General features: G+C 28.9%; 1 protein-coding gene across 1 annotated transcript in view; it reads left to right on the top strand.

Annotated features, from left to right (window-relative positions):
* LOC132929001 (netrin-B-like) overlaps positions 1-16,641 on the top strand; it is a 73,387-nt gene extending 56,746 nt beyond the window's left edge. The window contains exons 3-7 of the mRNA XM_060994015.1: positions 8,312-8,461; positions 8,523-8,633; positions 11,226-11,294; positions 15,070-15,244; positions 15,341-16,641. Of these exons, the coding sequence (XP_060849998.1) occupies positions 8,312-8,461; positions 8,523-8,633; positions 11,226-11,294; positions 15,070-15,244; positions 15,341-15,485 (650 nt within the window). The 3' untranslated portion in view covers positions 15,486-16,641. The remainder of the gene's footprint in view (positions 1-8,311; positions 8,462-8,522; positions 8,634-11,225; positions 11,295-15,069; positions 15,245-15,340) is intronic.
* The last annotated feature ends 5,257 nt before the right edge of the window (positions 16,642-21,898 follow it).

Here is a 21,898-nt window from a genome sequence, read left to right as displayed (position 1 = left end):
TTTACCAACTTTCCCCTTTTTATTTTTATATTTATACAAATGTAATTTGATATTCGGCGATATTTTAATTTATTAGCATTTTTATTAAATAAATAGAAAAAAATATTTTGTGATTTTGTGCTTGAAAACACGAATCACTTAAAATAAATTTAAATAAAATATACGCTTATATTATTATAAATATTACGAGAGGAGGGATAAGATTCTATTAAGCGAATATAAATTAATTGCGGCGTAGATATTTTTAATAAAACACAATCTACTCGATTTTATTTTATTCGATGAATAAGGAACTAACTGGAAAAAGAATCTGAAATTAATAACTTTACTGTCTTTAGTTGACATTTAATAGAATTTTCAAGTTTTTTTAAAAGTTTGGTAGGTACTCAAAGGGTATTTCAAAACTAATGAACTTTTAAACTCTAACGCACATAATTTAAAATTTGTTTGCTTAAAATAAATTCTAAGACAATTAATTTTCTTAATTATAAATCGTCGTTCAAAATTTATATCTCATACAAAGGGTTAGTTTTTTTTATGTCTTAAAATAATTCAACAGTATTTTGATTTGACAGGTTTCTATTCAAACGTATAGTGGAGAATTTCGTTTTCTTGGTAGGTACTCAAAAAGATTATAGGGGTACTTTAAAATTTCAAAAATAAAATTATTTACAGAAAATCCACTGCGAACCTAACCTGTGAACGATCCTCCTCGAAATAACGCGCACACTTTTGAATACCACCCCCTACGTTATTTAACGCGTATTCGTATTTCGTATACGTCACGAGTATCCAGTAAATTGTTTTTCGGATGCGGTTTTTGATTGCCATCCACTGCCGGTCATCCTTTATATGCGCCCGTCCAATTTCGTTTATCACTGTCTCGTGTACACGCACAGACACAAACGGAGGAAATGGTATGTGTAAAACCGGTAGTGTATATACGCGTACATATATTATATCACATGCGTATATATACACACGGACAATAAATCGACAACTTATTAATGAGTGCGCCCTCATGTGTGTGATAGTTTGTCTGCGTCGCCGCGCGCCGGCATTCCAGCGTGGGTTATAGTATTATAATGTAGGCTCGCTTGAAAATGCAGATTAAGTCGGACAGCGCGACAGGATAAAATACGTTTATTATTATTATTATTATTATTATTAATTTATTTTTCTCGTAGGGTCGGTGGTGGCTGCGTGGCCCGAGGAGGGGGGAGCATCGATTTACGGAAACCTATGTCCGGAGAAGAGTTCGAGGTTGCGTGGCGTAAATTCTGTTTTACGGTTTTGTTCAACTCGAATGCGACAAGAGATTATATATATATATATATAATATTTGTTATGGATAGTGAAACTAACGTCGGGCGAGGTCTTATTTCAATAATAAAATATGTCCGTATGTAATTGTCGTCACACGCAACTTATTTTCTTTTCCAACAGATTTTACTTAATAATATGCGCATATAATCATCATTCATGATGGTTAGACCTAAGCAATGGACACTGGACGTGTCTTAATAACACACGGTTATAAGTTTATGATCGATTCATCATGGTACCAACTACCAAATAAGTATTATATTATAAATTAAGTCAAATAATAAGCTGTCCGTAATAGAACTTATATACTCGAGCATCGTATCAACATTTAATGTCTCTTACTCTTTATATTATGTATCACTCAATTTCCCATCGTCGTCAAATTTACAGGAAATTCCACCAACTCTAATATTATTTTTTTTAACTCAAAATCACGTACCCAATGTTGAAATATAAATAAGTGTACATAATTTAAATTTTTAATTATAATTTTAAAGTTTAACAACAATATATTATTTATAAAATTAAAATATTTATACACTAAAATCTAAAAAGTTGAGTCGCTTTTTAATTTATGTTTTATTATCTACCTACATTAAATTTTAAAAGTAGATTAACATTATAAAGTTTGAATAATAATAATTTTTTTTTTTTTTAAATACACTATTTTCAAACATTTTAATTGATAAAAACATAAGTACTTAGTACTGTATGGGTAAATTCAATACCTAGCTCAAACAACGTATACGTACAGTCGAAAAAACTATAATTTAATAGTACCTAATATAAAAGTTAATTAATAATATATGTTTCGATTATATTATTATGTGTAAGAAAAAATATTTATGTTTTTGACTAATATACGACCATTTTTTCAATCAATTATATTTGTTGAATTATTTAAAAAAAAAATTGTATATACATAATAATTATTATGTGACGCACAAAATACAACAGTGTAATAAACATATATATACAAACCAACTTGAATATTTTATATCGTTTTAACAATCAGATGGTCCGTATATGCACTTAAAATACCAATATTTGTGCCATTCGTTTTTCCACTTCACGGTTGTGTCCCATATTATACTATTAACAACTTATACACGAATAACATTATTATATTATTTAAAAAGTAATAATTTATAACATTTAACGTTTTCAATAATAATTCAATTTACATATTTCATTATTGTTCCCGACTGCACTCGCTCGCCGGCGTGGCGTTAAAATAAAAATAAGCCCGAAACGATTTATTCGTTTTTATACATTTTACACCGCGTACACACGGTAATGATATGTGGACAACGTAACATGCCTATATATACTACGTGAACGTAACTTCGTTTGTTGGGTATACCTCATCGTGTCCAAATTATACCTTTTCGTTGTATATGTTTCAGGGGCGCTCGGCGAGAAAGTGCACATAGCGCTATATTCTCAAAGAGCTTTTGCGGGTTAAAAGAGCCAGTAGGATTTAGCTGATTTATGTAAGTTGCCGTTGCCCGCAGCCTGCAAACTCGCCGTTATTTACGCACTTATTGCAGTGGCGGCGTACATATATATACCTATACCCCAGCGGGCGCCATAATATAGTTTTCATTAAATCTTTCCGAAAGGTCGGAAAGTGATGCGATTTTTCACTAGCTTTGCTATGCACTATAATATACCAGCGTTTCAGTTGAAATTGCCGCGTTACGTGTGAGTGTTCACCGCCGATTTCGGACGTGGTAATAATAATTTAATTACGCGCGCGGTTATATTTTGCAAATGTTCAAAGACGACGCAATTAGGCCTAATAGGAACGGGGCATATTATGCGTTGTCGCCACGTGCTCCGGTTGTATACCGCAGCTGCACTCATGGCCTGTGCCATGTTTTCGCGGTTTATAGTTAAATTATGATTTCCAGTAATCAACCTCGACGGTAATAATAATGATTGTAATAATGATAATATGAGGGTCGTTATTTTTTAGTTATGTTTTAACCACGGCGGCGGAGGACCGTCCCACGCATATGGCCGTCTTCATCGCCACTCTACGGCAGTAGGTGTCTGTCGGTCCGCGCCTTTAAGGGGGCTATATTAATTTCCATCGAGTTATTAGACAACCATATTAAAAAAAAAAAAAAATCCCCCGACCCTAAGTCTATTAACAATAAATTAAACGAGCTTCCCGTAATTCTATACCCGCGTGGTACGTTCATGTATACAGTGTGCACCCAAGACAAACTATAGACTTTTTTTTTTATTATTCAATTTAATTTAATTTTTATTTTTGATATATATATTTAACTTCTAAAAATAAATATTGTGTCTTAAACTCGAGTTAGTTATTTTATCAAACATAATAGTTTTGAGAAAAACCCAAAGTAATAAAATATAGTCATCATATATAATATTTTTCAAAGTTTATTTGATTTATAGAATATCAAAAATGGACGTGCTATAATTTATTCATTGATTTTGTATACATTTTTTTTTGTATCTTTAATTCCGACGCCTGTTTAAGTACCAATATATATATTAATTATATATCCAGTAATTTTTAATAAATATTCTAAAAATATTGCGTGTAATTTAAATGAAAATGAAACTGTGAAAAACTACTCAAGTATTTAAGTATGTATACATAGGTATATCAACCTATAATATACTGTTATTAGTACTTACTATTTATCATTATGTAAAGTTACGCATGAATATTATGTATACATATAATAAGTATAATTACATGCCATAATTTTGAGAGTTTTATGGCGTGAAACCTAATTTCGTCGATATTGATTACCCTAAACATATTCAAGCGATACACTGCGAATAATAGAAACCCCGTTATAATATACCTATGCTGCAAGAAGGACCAATAAATATATTTTGTAATGGTTTTCGAAGTGGGGATTAAGGACGGTACGACGTGCGATCGGCAAATTTCGTTAAAAAACAAACGCGAGCGTAAATTATTGGATCCGAACGACCCCTACACACTCAGCTTAACCCGATTTAAGACTAATTGGATAACATTACCTACCGGTTGAAAAATAATAATCGATTTTTATCCGTTTAAAAACTTTTCGAACGGTCCGCCGCGAAAACGAGGATTTATTGGGTCGAACAGACTCGTGGCTACCACGCCATTATGTATACTATATAGTTACCCAAAAATCATTTATATACTATACATCTATATATACCTAACCGGTAAACAAAAATGCGTTTCGTGCTCAGCGTCCTAAACTGTTTAAGAGAAACGGATAAAATTCGGATAGAGGTATACCTAACTTCTTAATTATTGAAACGCACTGAACGAATCTTTTTCTTACCTTTTATTTTTTTTTTTAAATAGAATCTCATTAACACTTCATTCTACTATGACCTCCGGCGAAAAGTAGCCATCGGTAGCATGCCATCATTGATTGTTGTTGTTCGTTCTAATAATTATCGTAGCAATAAAATGTTTTATTTATCATCTATAAAATATCTCCGGGCGTTTGATATCCGTCCGACGCATATAATATACACATATACATAATATAGTGGAAAAGTTAGTTAGAGAAGACGTGAATACTCAATAATCGTCCGTGATTGATTGTCGTTTTTAATATTAATGATCACGAAGCGTGTAATTTACGTAATCATATTTGACACGAAAATAAACTAACGGTAACGAAACAATATAGCTGTGACGCGCGGGCAAACGTATAATAATATTCTAATAAACTTTTTTTTAAGTCAGATAAATAATAATAACCGGAAGAACGTATAATACGTACGCATCCATAACTATATTATTCATTATAATGTATGCATATTTTATTTTCTGTATGGCGCGTAGGCCCTCGAGCTACGCAAAAACACTCAAACACTAAATGCAAAACTTCGAAATGTCTTTCGAAACCTCCCCGGCAAATTGTGTAACATCGCTTTGGGCGATAATGAAGCTGTGTACAATAATGATGCAAATGTGCAGCGACGTCACTTATTTTTATTTTTTGCCTTTAAAGTATAAATTGCGCGCACGTTCAACTCTCTAAAGGGATGAACGGATTTATTAAAAAGTCTTAAAGGGGGTCGTACACTTGTACCCGATCGCTTTCACCTTTTATAGTTGTGTTTGCTTTGCTACTGAACCTTTTGAACTGTAAACTAATTTTGTTGCCTATATTTTCAGTCTTGTCACAGACTTCGTCTTCTGTCTCTGCAACCGACAGAAACGACCCTTTCAAAATAAAATTCTTGAAAAATGATTATCGTATTTTTTTTTTCTAAATGAAAATATAATACTTGATATAGGTACATCAAAAAAATTATCTCTGACAAGATAAATTTGTCAAGAGTAAACCAACAAGATTATTTTTTTTCATTTATGCGTAAAACTAAAAATAATGTTAAAACATATATTACTATTATGCGTGTGCGTGTGTGCGTGTGAGTGAGTGAGTGTGATTGCGCGTATACAACGTCTACTAAATCCATTCCATACAGTATACCTACTTATAGTTATGATGCAATAATAGTTCTGTGTCTGTAAATCAATCGCAGCAACGCGGGGAGCCATGACAGTCCGTAGGTGCAGTCCATTAAGCGGTTCACACTGTTCGACGATTCTGAAACAAATTCGTTTCAAAATCTTTGTAAAAATTAATGTACTTATAAAAAAAAACAACATAACGTTTGGCTATTTATTTAACTACATTTGGAACACATTATATTATAGAACCTATACATTAAGACCGTTTCAAAATTTTCTAATTAACACAATTCATCTAAATTAATTCACGTACTAATAGGTATATATATATATATATAACGGAAATAAGATTATATAAAATATGTTCTAAATACAAAGGCAACGATTATATTTTATATTAAGTGCATAATATACAATATAATGGTGTCAGCATTATAGTTACGTGTATGGTGGGCTTCATTTATAAATAGTAAATATATTATAGAAATGTATAATAATTTGTTTACATGAATTGTCAACTTTAATGAAACACTATTTAAGTTTTAACATTTATATTATTATCATTTTAATTATATTTTTTCATTTACTTCATGAATTTAGGATAAAGAATCCAACACACACTCTAGTCACTTCACACTTTGTATACGCATTATAGTTATTATACAATTGATTGAATGTTTTCTTATGGACTGTAATACCTGTTAGGTAAAATAATCTCCAATCACCCATCTATACTGCAGTATTAACGTAGTATACCTCGTAAAATTCGTTTAGGTTTTTTTTTATACTATTTATTTTTATTACCTATAGGTACATGAATATTTTGAATTTGATTTTTTATCTGTTGGATCTTAATCGTAGACTTTTTATTAACATAGAAATTCTCTTATATGACTGTTCTATCCTTGGATATTATGACCGATTACGATTTCAGTAATTTAATTTATGAATACAAATTACACAATAATCGTATTATTCATAATTAATTCTTTACCCATAACTATAACATTTTTATACTACAAAATCAATCAGTAATTTATTTATAGAATATCATAGAGTAAACAAAATTATGATTAGATAAGAAGAGAGTATTTTTTCCCATTAAATACAATTAAAAAATACTAAATATACTACCTATTTAGTTTTTATGCAGATTTAATGGCTTACACTAAACAATTCAAGAAGGTGGTTATGAATTTATAATGTATATTATGTATAATTTTAATTATTTCTGATTAACTTGTAATATTTCTTTAGGTATTATATTATGATTTTTTTGATTTTTAAGTGTTGATTATAAATAAGATTTTCAACCCCAAAGGGAATATGAAAATATTTTGTTATTTAGTTTAACATTTTTAGCAGCGCACTTATAAATATAATTTCGTTGTAAATAACAACACACTATAATTGGAAATTGTGAAAAGTGTATAATTATTATTATTTATGGTTATTGTGAAGAGTAACGTCATTATTAAAATTGTTTTTGGGGTGTTTGACGGGTGTGTCCCTAACTAACTGGTGGGCTTATAGGAAATTCTTCCAATAATTAATTTCATTCGGTTCATAAAATTTCTACAATATCCATTCATTATGGTAATTTTCCAAGGAATTAAATTCACCAATCGTCTGATTGGCTATTAAATATTAAAAAACAAATACTTTTTAAATTTATGCCCGAGGATTAATGCGATTTCGAGCCAAATTCTCGCAGTGGAAACTAATTTTACAGTACATTTGTCGAATATTCTAGTTTGTTTTTCATACTATAATAGTAATATATCTTTTACCAGACCCTGACCTGTATTTGGACACCACTAGAGCGAAATTCTTCTGGATTCACTATAGTCACCCTCCGTTTTTTCATCCCTCGAGGCACCGGTGATTTAGCATCTCCTTAAAAAACTCCTATCTGATATACGTATACTTATCTCAAGTCCCTTTCGAAATTACGATTCTATAAATTTATCGCAAAAATATATCGATTTTGGTTAAGACTCGGCAAATACATTCACCTGAATGTGTTTTTAAGCCCTGTATTTTGACGATTTTACAATAAGTTTAACATTAAACTAGCTAGGTATATTTCTCCGTGATTAAAATCGAAAATAAAAATTCAACATTAAATTTATTTATCACTAAATAATAAATACTAAAAATAAACATATTTTCTAGGAAAATATACTTCTATACGTACAAAATCTATTTTTCAATTTTTGTATAATATAAATATAAATATATAATAAAACGTTAAAATTTAATTTAAATGCAAACCATATTAAAAAGTTTTTAATCTTATAATCCATGTAGGTACTCATAAAAATATATTTATAAAAATGTTTTAATATTGGTGCTAGTTATATCTGTAGATATATCGGTTCTAAATTTCTAATGCTGTTGCCTTAAATAATAATTACATTGTCATTTTTTTTATTTAATTCTATTATATTATAAAATGTTTTAAAATGCATTTAAAATAGTTAAATAATATAAGCATATTATTCAATTTTTCAGCGTGCAACTGTCATCCAGTTGGTGCATCCGGTAAAACATGCAACCATACTACTGGCCAATGCCCATGCAAAGACGGTGTGACTGGGATAACATGCGACAGATGCGCTAAAGGATACCAGCAAAGTAGATCGCAGATCGCTCCATGCATAAGTAAAATTCAATTTTTTTTACATTATTAACTATAAGTTCATTAATAATTCGATTTTTGCAGAATTACCGTCAAAGATTTTCGTGAATCAAATGTCATCGGATGCTCGAGCAGCTGGAAATGAAGGAGGTGATGAAGGAGATTATGATGAAGATGACGAGGATAACCATCACGGTATTTATCTTATAAATAATATACCTACCTATATTCTTAAAGCTATAATTAATTTAATGTGTTATTATTTACGGTTCTGGTTTTGAAATTTTTATTTATTCATGTCAATTTATTTTTACTCTGATTTAAATTTTAAATGTATATTTTTATTAAAGTATTATGTTGTCACACGAAATAAAAGTAAAAAATATTATTTAATTCAAATCTCACCCTACAACAATCTAAAATAATGTGTGACACGTCAATGTACAAAAAATCTATTAAACATTTAATAAAAAATAATATATAGGTACATATATATTTATATGTATATTGCTGTACATTCGATTATCAAGTAATTTCGATTTGATCATATTGTTTATTTTATATTTAATAATAATATGAAAAAATTTATATTTTTTTATTTTTGTAGCCACCAGCTATATGTAAATTCGAACAAAATCGTTCGAGATATCGTCCCCTAGGGATTTAAGAATTCATGGGCAAATAGCTAGGTTCGGATCGAATCGGTTACGTCCAAATCGTTAATGGATTACGGACTCGGTCCAACCGACCAAAGGGGTGTGAAGCGCATTTATCAAAGTCAAATTTCCTTTTTTTTCTAAAAAAAAAAAATGAGAGAAAGAAAAGATAATCGACAACATTTAACACGTTCATCGCGATAGCTGCTGCAGGATAAACACGATTCTTTTTCTTACGGGCACTCATTACTCGCGCGACGGTTGAAGAATGCCTATAGCGACTTCTGGCAGAAAAAAATAAGACATCATACATATATTTAAATATTTTATACAGAGATATTTTAATAACGTTTCAATCTTTTTTTTTTGTGTATACATTACTTTACATTTAGAGGTGTACAGAGTGAGAGAGAGAGACAAACAGACAGACAGTGACAGGGCACTCAAGAATATCTTCTAATTTAGATTATGGTGTCGAGTAACATTGTTAATTCTTTATATCTGCAACAGACGACTATACGTCTTGAAGTCAAAGGAGTAGGTATAATCGCATTCATCGGAGCTTACAATGTTACAATATTATTATACACACACAAACGATTGAAAATGTTTGATTCGTCTATGTATAGGACTAAGGTAAAGGCCAGTATAGATAACAACTTTATTGTTGAAGACGATGAGGGTTAACTCCTTTGGCTGGCAGACAGTCGAGTATAAATAAGCCCGTACGCAATTTAGCGAAGATGTTATCATCATTAAGGGGAGGCCGGAGGCGTATAATGACCACAACAACCGCCGGTGTAACGTGTGTGCGCTCGTATATATAAAGTGACGTACGCCTCGCCCTTCTGCGTTTTCGTGTGGAGAAAACCGATGCGATGGTTTTCGATCTTGGCCCACAACGCATTACGCGAACTGCGAAGACGACATTTTATCGTATATATACACTGCGCTGCAGGTTTAACACTCGGAATAATAAAAATATACACCTACCAATAATACATATACCCTGTCGGTGATACGATTCGCCTAAAACGGTCTCGGGGGATACGTTCACATTAAAGTTAACGTCATGCATGTAATATGTGCAGTGCCACAGAGAAATATACCGTGTTGAGACGGCGAGAGCGATAAGTGACTCTGCAGAATGTATTTTAAATTTAAAACTTAGAGACATATATGCATATTGTATAGAGTGTATAAAATATTTTGCGGTGGTGCATACGTAACGTCGATAAACGTGTAAGGTGTGTCGTAATAAGTACTCATCGTACATCAACCTTAGACGACTTTTATGTGCGTTCAGTTTGTTTGTGTGCGTGTGTATATTACTATATTATGATGATACGGTGTGAAGAGTTTTGAGCCGGAAACCTGACACCGATTCGATGAGGAGATTGACAGTTGTTATATTAGAGCGGTGTCGTCCGCGGCGGTATAGTGACACGCATACGTGTGTGGAAGGCGGAGGGGTTAGTATACACGATAGCGCGGAAACATTAAACCTACCGCGACGGTGATAACTGGGCCATTAATTTATCCACATTTATACATGGGGTGGTCTCCGTTCAACAGGTTTATGTGGCCTGAATTAAATATTTCGTGTTTCGACTGACGCCCGCCTATATAATATTATATGTACATAGTGTTATGTTTGTTTACGTCATAACGCGTAGGTATTATAATAATAAAAAGAAACAATAAAAAAAAAATTTAACGTCTATTAAACAACGTGTACGCGCGCGCCGACTCTTTGAGATTAAAAACTCATCGTAAAATCATCCCCCACCTCAACCCTAATCCCAATGACAAGTGCGACAGTACCCGTCATAGGTCTTTCGACCGGATTTTCGTATTTACCGTTTGTAAACAAATACTTTACATACTGAGAGATATATTATGTACTATAGCTGTGTTACACATTTATATTGGTTAGGTATTCAGTATTATTATACTATTAGGTTTATACTTAATTCTAACCGTACAAATAATATACACGTATTTTAGGTATCGACAAACGAACTGTTCTTGTACATACAACAGTATATAGTTTCCTTTTTTTTATGGTTTTATTACGATACCCTGGATAATCGTTTTATCGTGTATTATAAAAAAAGTTTTTGTTCGACAGATCAATGCGGCAAGTGTCGATCCGGAACCAGGAGACTGAATTTGAACAAGTACTGCCATAGAGATTACGGTACGTATATTATTATTCCAGGTTAGGTTAGGATCCCGTATATTATACGGTCGAATGGCGCAGGGGATGTGTTATAAATATACAAAATTGTAAGTCACATAAAAGGAGATAGATGCGGACCGAACATCAAACGGGAGTCGCGGGTCGCGGGTGTTCTTGAAAAAGACATATTGTACATACATAAATGATTTTTAAATGTTCTTACACAAAGAAATTGAAGAACTATATAGCTTAATAACTTTTAACGCGTTTTTAAACACGACAAATATGAAGAGAAAATGTGTATGTAGTATATGTACGCATAAAGTAAAAATGTAAATTTTCCCTACACGGGTTTATACAGGTATATGGTTTATCTTGTACGTAGCATAATAAATCGCTTGTCGAGTACACCGACAGACTTGCAGGAAAATAACAATAAAAGACACTATCTCGACGGAAACATCTACAAACTGTCGTAGCCTCGTAGGTTTATTTGTATCTTAAAACTAAATTAAAAGAAAAATAATATTCCAAAGACATTGTTGTATTACTGAGAATACTTGACAGCTATTTGGTAAACATTTTAATTAATTAGTCACATGTTGTCTGACATCAGATTATAAAATGGCATTTATTATACAGATAAATAAAATATTGAGTTCGTCAATCATTAATTATATAATTTATTTTTAACAATTTAATAATATATAGTATTTATACACTCAATCTCGAATCCAAAATAATATTTTAAAGTATATAATTAGTTCATTATCATTTTATAGGTAGTGTATCAAGCTATTAATAAATAGCAGACGTGTAATTTTTTCGTTAAAAAAATGAGATTTAATTTAATCTAAACTATATTTATAAATCTAGCAAAAATATGTCAGAATCATTTTGTTTGCAATAACTCAAGCGATATCTTATATTATAGAAGACTAATAAGATACAAAGCATTATAATTTATAAGACTCTCTTTTAGCACAAAATTAAGTCTGACACTAATTAAATAAGTACTCTTATTAATTTTATCAGTATAATTGTTCGTAGCAAAATAAAACAACCTGATCATTCATCTTTATAATATTTAATTGTTCATTTTATCATTTATCAATCAAAGAAACGTAATTATAGTTTAAAAATAATTTAAATAACTAATATGATAAAGATAATTAACTTTTACATTTTTAACGATATTTTTTTATGTGTTACATCGTTATCAAATAGCTATATTTTTCCATAAAACCGATATGATTAAATTTGACCATATGTATATATAATAATTAATAATACTACCTATATTATTAATGGTAAATATTGTTTTAAAGAAAATAAATTATCTTGATGGCTGGTGTAGGGTACTTTCATTACTAACTTTTTCCAATCTTTTTATCTGTACAGAGCGAATTTTTTAACAATATAAAATAAACTTATAATTAAAGATAAGTAAAAATATTTTTGAAAATATTTTTTTATATAATTTTAAAATATTACAAAATATAATTTTTTTATACAATGGTACACATTTTAGTACTAAGTAGAGCGATGAATGTATTGATTTTATAATGAGATGCGTGTTTGTGTATCGTGTATGTCTGTCATCAACTTATGGATAAGTAAAAATGCTTCTTTTAACTTTAGAAACTCGATAATTTACAAATTATTTTGTAATTTGAGTTTCATAAAAAAAAATTCTTTTTATTTCTTAGATTTAAAAAAATAAAAGATTCCTTGTTCGTTTTTCTACATATAACAAAAAATAAAGTTTGCTGGAAAGTCACATATAGGTACATGTTTTATAAAAATTTGAAGTTCAAAATTTACGTCATTTAATTACTAATTACTATTTACCCATTAAATAACTATTTAACCTTAAACTATTTTTGACATTTAGTAAAAATTAATAATTGTAAATGCTTATAATTTTATAAATATGTTGACTCTTTTTAAGGTATTATAGATATTTTTGATTTTAATTTTTTTTTTCTATAAGTAACGATAACAAATTTATCGCAAAGGGAAAATTCTTGAAAATTTAAAATAATATACCCCATAAGATTTTTTTATATCTGTATAAAAATATTAAAAACACATGTACACAATTTTTTATATGCATTTGAAGTTCAAAATTTTACAAACACGTCAAAATCACCATAATTTTTAAAATACAAGTATTTTGTAGTAAACCATCTATTAAATCATTAATTTTTATATAGCTTAAATTCAAAAACGTAATACAATTTTTCTCACAAGTAGTTCATACTAGGACTAAAAAAATCTAAAAAATGTACAAACACAATTATTTTTTATAGGTATTTTGTATAGGTACGTAATGGCATTTTCAAAAAATATAGATTGATTTTAAGATATTACCCATTTATACCATGAATCTATTCACGCCGTTTTACGGTACGGTGGTAATTCGAATTTTGAACTATTCGTTAATTAGTTATAAATATTTAAAGTTTAAAAGCAGACAGAATTGATAGAGTATAATACAATGAAACTTTGCAAATTATTGGTCTGCTACTCCACTTATCTATTCTAAAGTTTATATGTTTATCAACTACTTGTTTAAAATTTGATTTTTTTGCATTGAAATTCAAAAAAAAATATTTTACTTTAGAATATGAAATAAAAAATACAAAAAAGAAAATAATAATACTTGTACATGTTGTCATTCAAAATAAGTAAAAGCTTAAAATAACATAACAATCAAATTCTTTTTTGAATGATTTCAGATAATATAAAAAAATATTTTCAAAAACGTGTATACATACATATTATCTTAATATTGATTGCTTACTGTTGAAAAAATCACATAGCATATTATTATAATGAACATAATATTCCGTATACGTATACGGTACTCGTGTAGTACTTATATTACTTTTCTTTACTTTTTTACCTCTAACATTTTAAATAGAAACCACTGTTGTAAACCTATATAGAAAAACTCAAAAGTATTTTTTTTTTCATAAAATATGACTTTATTTTATTTAAGTAGAAAATGTTTTCATTTTACGATTATTGAATATTGTAAATGGGTTAAATTTTTTAAACCATAACATTTCCACGAAAACCAATCATCTTGACAGCAATACGTAAAAATATAAAATTCCTACGCGACGAAACACGATGAAATTGTAAACGGTATATAGTACATATAAAATCAAATCATAAATATCTTATATAATAATTATAATATTTGCTAAATTATCAAACACTATAGACAATTACTAATTACTATTATACTCGTAGATCTTCATTCGCTAATCAATTGTATATCTATGAATATACCTACATTATACAATATAATGTACATCGTACATTTATACACAATAATACTTTTTCCTATACATGTTAGTATATTATTGAAATAAGTGTAAATAAGTATTATAGTGACTTTGCCCAATGTAGAATAATGCAGAGAGGTTCTTATGACAGTAAAAATTTAAAAAAAGTTAAGAAGTTTTAAATAAGTCATCTTTTTGGTAAATTTATAATAAATACATACAATAAACGTTAGAATTCTTACATTTTATATTGTTACATTTATGTTTGTTGAAATACGGTGAATTCACTAAACGCATTCACTATGAATGTCAAACTGTTTGATTTTAGGCGCTAACCAACATTTTTAAAAACATTTAAAAAACGAAAGATTACTATAGGATTCGCCAATCATTATTTAAACATAATTCACTTCAAACGTATATATTATAACCACAGCATACAAACACTTTTAATAATAATAACGACGATATTATAATACCACATATTATTTTTACAGCGATATTGGGCAAAATGTCGGAACCGATAGTGTCTAAAAACTGGGCCAAGTTCACGATGAACGTACAGTCAGTGTACAAGCGCGGCCAGGCGTCGAGACTTCGCAGGGGACCGACCACGTTCTGGATACACGACAATGACCTGAAGTGCAAGTGTCCCAAGATCAAACCCGGAAGGTGAATATTTGCTTGATATTATTGTTGTATATATCGCGCACGACGCGGTTTGCCTTAATTGTATCGGATATTAATTTCTTTTCGTTTCATACGCAGACTTTACCTGATTCTTGGCAAGGAAAACGACGGCGAACGGCGCGACGGATTGGTGTTGACGCAGAGGTCGATAGTGATCGAGTGGCGAGAAGAGTGGCACAACCGCATGCGGCGGTTCCAGAAACGAGCACAACACTGCGATTAAAAAAAAAAAGAAGAAAAACGTCACTAAAAATTACAATATATACCCTCAGAGTGAAATCACCTTTAAGATATATGTATATATATATCACATACCAGAACCACCATCGTCATCCCCCGCCGCCACCACCACTGCTACAGCGCCAACTTTTTTGTTCCCTCCAGGCTTCTATGATAATAATATATACGATACGAGTCTCCCCTTATTATACATGATTCTTTTCGTCCTTATTTTAATATTAGATAGGTAGGTACGTAGGTAGGATACTCTTCATCCGTAATATATTATTATTATTATAATGTATACAACCGAATATTTATTATTTCTATGTAGACGTTAATCGTTTTAATTCGTCGACGTGTGGTGTAATGTCATGTGTGTGCGTGTATATTGTTTGAGTATTATATAGAGAGAACGCACGGCGTAACCGGTAGATACATACATATTATACTATGGCCACTTATCTATCCTCCATTAACAAAGTTATGTTAAACATTAAATTTAATATTCAAAATATTACCGATACTGCTATCCTGTACCTACGTGTATTTTATAACTCTTAAGTCATTAGGTTAGCGTCGAGTACGTTTTTCGTTTATTCGTATAAATACAATAATAATTATAATTGAACATTTTTATTATATACCTATATATTATAAATGTTTAAAACATATAATATTTAATAATAAGTACTCTTAGCGCGTTCGCATACACATTTATATAAGCATATTATAGCAGTAATAAACAATTCCATTATATTATCATTATTATTACTATACGATAGTATTTTATAAACTATTTAATAATATTAATTATTATCTACAACCAAGTGTTCTAGAATGAATCAACTATCCCTCTTCCCTTTGCGTACAATAAATGTAGGCAAGCTGCTATGGATATATTTTTAGTGACCTATCAGCTATCACATTGGAATAGGATGAACGTCGTACACGAATCGTGCATTGCAGCGGCGTCGCTTATTTTGGTCGGTATCAGTCCATATATCGCATAGTTCACTGATAAATACCTAAATCAAAAAATCTTTAGTCATCTCATTAGAATTTTTGATGTTCAAATTAATACATAGTAGGTATATAAAATATTTATATAATACGTGTATGCCATAATATTGTCATATAATATATTATACTACATTATATATTCAGTCCTTATCATTATATTATTATTATTATTATTATAGTTTTAGACTATAATTATCCGTAATATAAGTAGAAATTAGTATCTTATACAACATCAGTAATTATTCCTATTAATTTATGTTTTAAGGTACCTCTTGGTTTTCAATTTTTTTTAAATATATAAATATATATACGCTTATTTTTTTTTCTTTACTGCGTGTTTGATACTTGTAAAGTGTACGATTATTTTATTTTTGTTTATTTTTATTTATAAATGAAAAAACGTTTTTTTTATTAACATATTTTATTTTATATTTTTTAAACAATTATCTACTTATCCACTAGCATACAAAAAAACCCATAATGTAAATATGATTATTATGAATATTTAATTATTTAATAATAATAATTTTTACAGGAAAAAGAAACAAATTGTATTAATACATATTTTTTTTTATATATTATTATATTTGTTATTTAATTTTGTGTTATGTACATTTTAATCATCTTCCTCATCACTCTAATTTATTTGTAAAATTTCACTGTAGAATTATGTATAATCTTTTTTTTTCTATCCAAATAATAAAAGTTTTTCGTGGTTATAACAGTTTTCATAAAATCTTCTTCTCGCTATTTTATAATATTATTGCATTTGTATGTAATATAAAACCCTCTGGCAAAATATTTTTTAAATTACTATAGCCAGTACCTACGAGACCTTAAGAGTACTTATAAGAAAAAACAATACACCATCATTATGATTTATAAAATAATATTGATCTGTGAGCTACAGTTTCTCCTAATCCTAATAATCTAAAACTGCATCGTCGGGATATAATGACAATGCGGGGTGAGTGTATAGATAGGTACATTTAAGCGAACGATCGGACCCTGTATATTTGGTATACCGTTGGAATCTGCTGTATACTAATTGAGTCTCAATACCTGAACGGGAAACAAATAATATACTAATTGAGTCCGAGGATTCATTGAGTAAAATATAAAATTAACCATAATTTACATATGTGGAGACAACTACGTGATATCGTTGATATAATTTAATACAATATTTAACACCTATATTAATTTAATTATACATAATAAAAGTAACAAAAACATTTTTTAAAGTTTGACGAGACTCAATTCATCCTAAAAGGTTTTATTTGGACTCAGTTCGTATGCAGCCCATGAATCATATAAGATTAAAATGATTTAATAATTAATATTTATATGTACGTATACGCCTACAATCTATATATGATTCGCTTTATTGGAACCAAAATTTATCGAATGCGCATTTAACAGAGTACCTTAATATCAGATCCCCACATTTAATACTAATACATTTTTGAAAATTATCTTAGTTTTCAACTTTCATAATTAATTTTTCTGCAACTGAACTGTTGTTGTAGATTTTATTAATATTAATAAAAATGTACTTATAAGTACATCGTATATAGTATTTACTAGTTATAATAAATATAATTATTTAATTATATTAAATGGTTATATTTATGACATTTTGTAGTTTTAGTACATGGTTAGAATTATCTATTCATAACCTGTTAAGGAGACGTTGTACCCACACCTGTGGTCTCCATCTAACAGACAATAATACATTTTACTCTTTTATTTTAATATTAAAATATTTTAACTAATTTACATATAAAAATATTATTTAGGGCCTCGCGAAGGTTTTTATATTATTTTAATTTTCAAATATTTATGCTTTTATTTTCTCTCCTCTAAAAATGGTTCTAGGGATTAGAAATCATCGTATCATCCAATCATTCCAATCGTTAACAAGAAGTGACCAAAACCAGAATTACTATGGTCCCTGGTCAGAACACTATTATAATTTTCTCAAGTCTAAGTGAACCAGTGGCAGAAACAGCACCCACTTGCAAACAAGCTCCGAATGTGTTTAATAATTCAAATATACATAATTTACAAAATTAATTGTAGAGTTCTATACAAAGAATATAATCTTCGTCAGGTTCGCCCGTCCTTACAACTCTGAACTCGTTACCGTGGTTACCAAAATCAATATTAATTATTAATTAATTTCTTATACGTAGGTATGTATTATATCGATAATCGATGTCACATAATAATCGATAGATGACATAAACGGGTATTATAGTTTACTTTCAGCAATTATTTTTAATTTTTATCAGTCATTTACTGCAATTTAATATAAAGTATAATATGAAGAGATGTACATGTACACATTAGAGATGTAATTATCCAATATTTTTAAATAATTATATTATACGTTATTTCCATCCATAATTAACGTATATAATATAAAAGCCTAATTACCTAAACATCAAACACAATCGAATAAAGAGTTTTTCCTACCTAGTTTTTACGCAAATGCAATATTCAATTGTATAACGATGGTCCCACGGCATCGTCAGCATCGTAGATAGACTATCAAATGTTGCAATTATAAATTTATAAAAGAGGCGGGTCATGTTTTAAGGAAATAAATATAGGCAATTTAACATGACGTTATTAAAGTGACATGTAAGTCTGAAAGTTGCAATGTAAAATAACATAAATGTGTGTGAGTCTAATCTGTAATCATTTTCTGTCAATATTTCCTTTATATTAATACATTTATTCTTAATGTATAATCAAAGCACCATGTTACGACTACATTGTCAGTATCTAGCGACAAGTAACCACGACATCATAATTTTAAGAAAATGTAAAAGTATGTTTTTGTAGAATAAAATTGGTTTCTATCAATGAACTTTATTTAATCATAATAGTATGAAAAAGTATATCTTAAACTCCTTTCCCCTACAGACCATATAAAACCTTTTTTAAATAAATATTATCATTATTATTATTATTATTAGGTATTATAGTTCTATTTTGTATTCGAAGTATGATTCTATTCAATGATGAAACCCTTATCAATATTTAAATATATACATCATACTAGAAATTTAGAACAGTAGTTTGAATTAGATTTGTAACTTTGTAAGTAAGGCTGCTACATTGAAGTATTGAGACTTGAGAGCAAAGTTGCCGACAGTAGCAGATTGAATATAGTAACGCACTAACGCATTCCTAAGAAATATGAGGTGAGTCTATTTTTATACAATAAATTGTATTGACAATGTATGTCAGCACGAAATCTGTAGACTATGATAATATTATACTAATGAAATATTATAAACAATTTTTATTTTTTATTAGTCACACATTTATATCTGATTATTTACAAAAATATTCTCGTTATATCGATATAACAAAATGTAGGACGTAGGTATATAAAGTAATAAAGTAATAAAGTACATAGGAAATTGGGAACTGTACTTACCTACTTATTTCAAAAAACAACTTATAAGTAATTTATTTATCATTCACGATTCATCAACAGCTTTTATTTTAATTACTATTAGAAATTAAAGATCAGTTATTGTTATAAAAATTGTAATAGATATTTAAATATATTTTAAATGTTTAGATATTAATACACTCATTACACGGACTGAATAATGCTTACAAGATTAATTTTGCTGTAATTCAAAAATATTATTCAACGGCACATGAACTTTTACATGCATTAGTACATTATTATATTTTACTATACACAACAACATTTTCAAAATGCTTAAATTAATTTTAAGTTTATACCATGGTCCATGAACCTAAGTTGGTATTAACTCAAAGTTAATAACAATAATATTATAATATTATGATATAAATATCTAGATATTATTGGTTACACATATTATTTTTATTAAACGGCAGCTACACCAACATTTGTTTCCTCTGTCTATTTCCCACATAATATAGGAACAAAGATATAGGTACTTCATATTTCCACGATTATGACTCTCAGTTTAGGCCGTTTAGGGCAAAAGTATCTATTATATATATTTTATAAAGAAGAGTATTTCCTGTGCATTGACCTGATCGATTTTTAATATTTACATTTTTTATAAATATGACCATGTTTTAATTTAAAATAATTTCGATTATTTTTAACCATTAATAATTTATTCAAAATTGTAAATATTAAAAATCTATCCGGTCAATGCACAGGAAATACTCTTCTTTATAAAATATATAATAGGTGCTTTTGCCCTAAACTGAATCAGAGAATCGTAATCGTGGAAATACGGAGTATCTTTGTTCCTATATTATGTGGAAGATAGACAAAGAAAACAAATGCTGGTGTAGCGGCCCCTTAACGATTTTATATAATAAAATAAATGAAGTAGGGTTTTTAAAAATTAATTTAACCTACTAATTTCTAATTAGTATTATTAATATTACAATAATTTATTCAATACAATTTTTTTTAACCATAGATTGATTTACTGTTTCAATAAATTCTCCATTCTAGTTTTTTTACTCACCTTTTCCAATAGATTTTCCTATGATTGCATCATTTTGAATGCACCCTATGTACGAGTTTCAAGGAATAATAAATATATTATAAAATATAATTAATAATACACACTGAAATACCGTCTCCGCTCAGAATCGCTCTAGGAATTCAATGATTTATCATTGAATTTAAATTAAACACATCCATTATTGTGACTTACTCATTAACGAGAAACATTCGACACCTACTGTAAAGCTAAGTAGTTACTTAACTAGTCCATTTTTATTTGTTTGTATTTTCGCTAATACTGCATCTAACAGTGATGGTGTCAGATGTTTAAAATTTAAATGGATGGTCACATTTAATAATGTCTGCACAATGCACTCCCAATATCAATTGTCTCAACTCTCAATCCGCCACTGAACATTGTTACATTATGTATTAGTCATAAATCATATTCATATCAATATAGCAAAATATGTTTTCTTACCTTTATTTTGGGTTATTATAATGATGATTTTAATTTTTAAAAACTCTGTTCATATGTTCAGATGTGTATAAATAATAATATTTTTAATAGATAATATATAGTCATACTAGTTAAGTAAATTTTCATAAACTTTTTAAATACATTCATTTTTAATAATTTTATTACTATAAGCTAAATAGAACATACATTGTTTATTAAAGCAATTTTGATGCTAAATTTCATAGAATTTTATTATTTGCCAGCCCGTTAATGACTACAATCATTAGGAAATTAAACATATATGTACCTAATGAAATATCAAAATACTAATAATAGGCAGTGGTGACCAAAGGGTTGCCAAGTATGAAGTAATACAACTGTATAATCTTGAAAGGGAACTTAAAGCTTAATATGTATATTATAATAATTCATTTTTGTTGACAATCTAGATGAATAG

This window comes from Rhopalosiphum padi, chromosome 4, assembly GCF_020882245.1.
Source record: "Rhopalosiphum padi isolate XX-2018 chromosome 4, ASM2088224v1, whole genome shotgun sequence".
In the NCBI taxonomy this organism is placed as follows: domain Eukaryota; kingdom Metazoa; phylum Arthropoda; class Insecta; order Hemiptera; family Aphididae; genus Rhopalosiphum; species Rhopalosiphum padi.
This window is presented reverse-complemented; position numbering and strand designations above follow the sequence as displayed.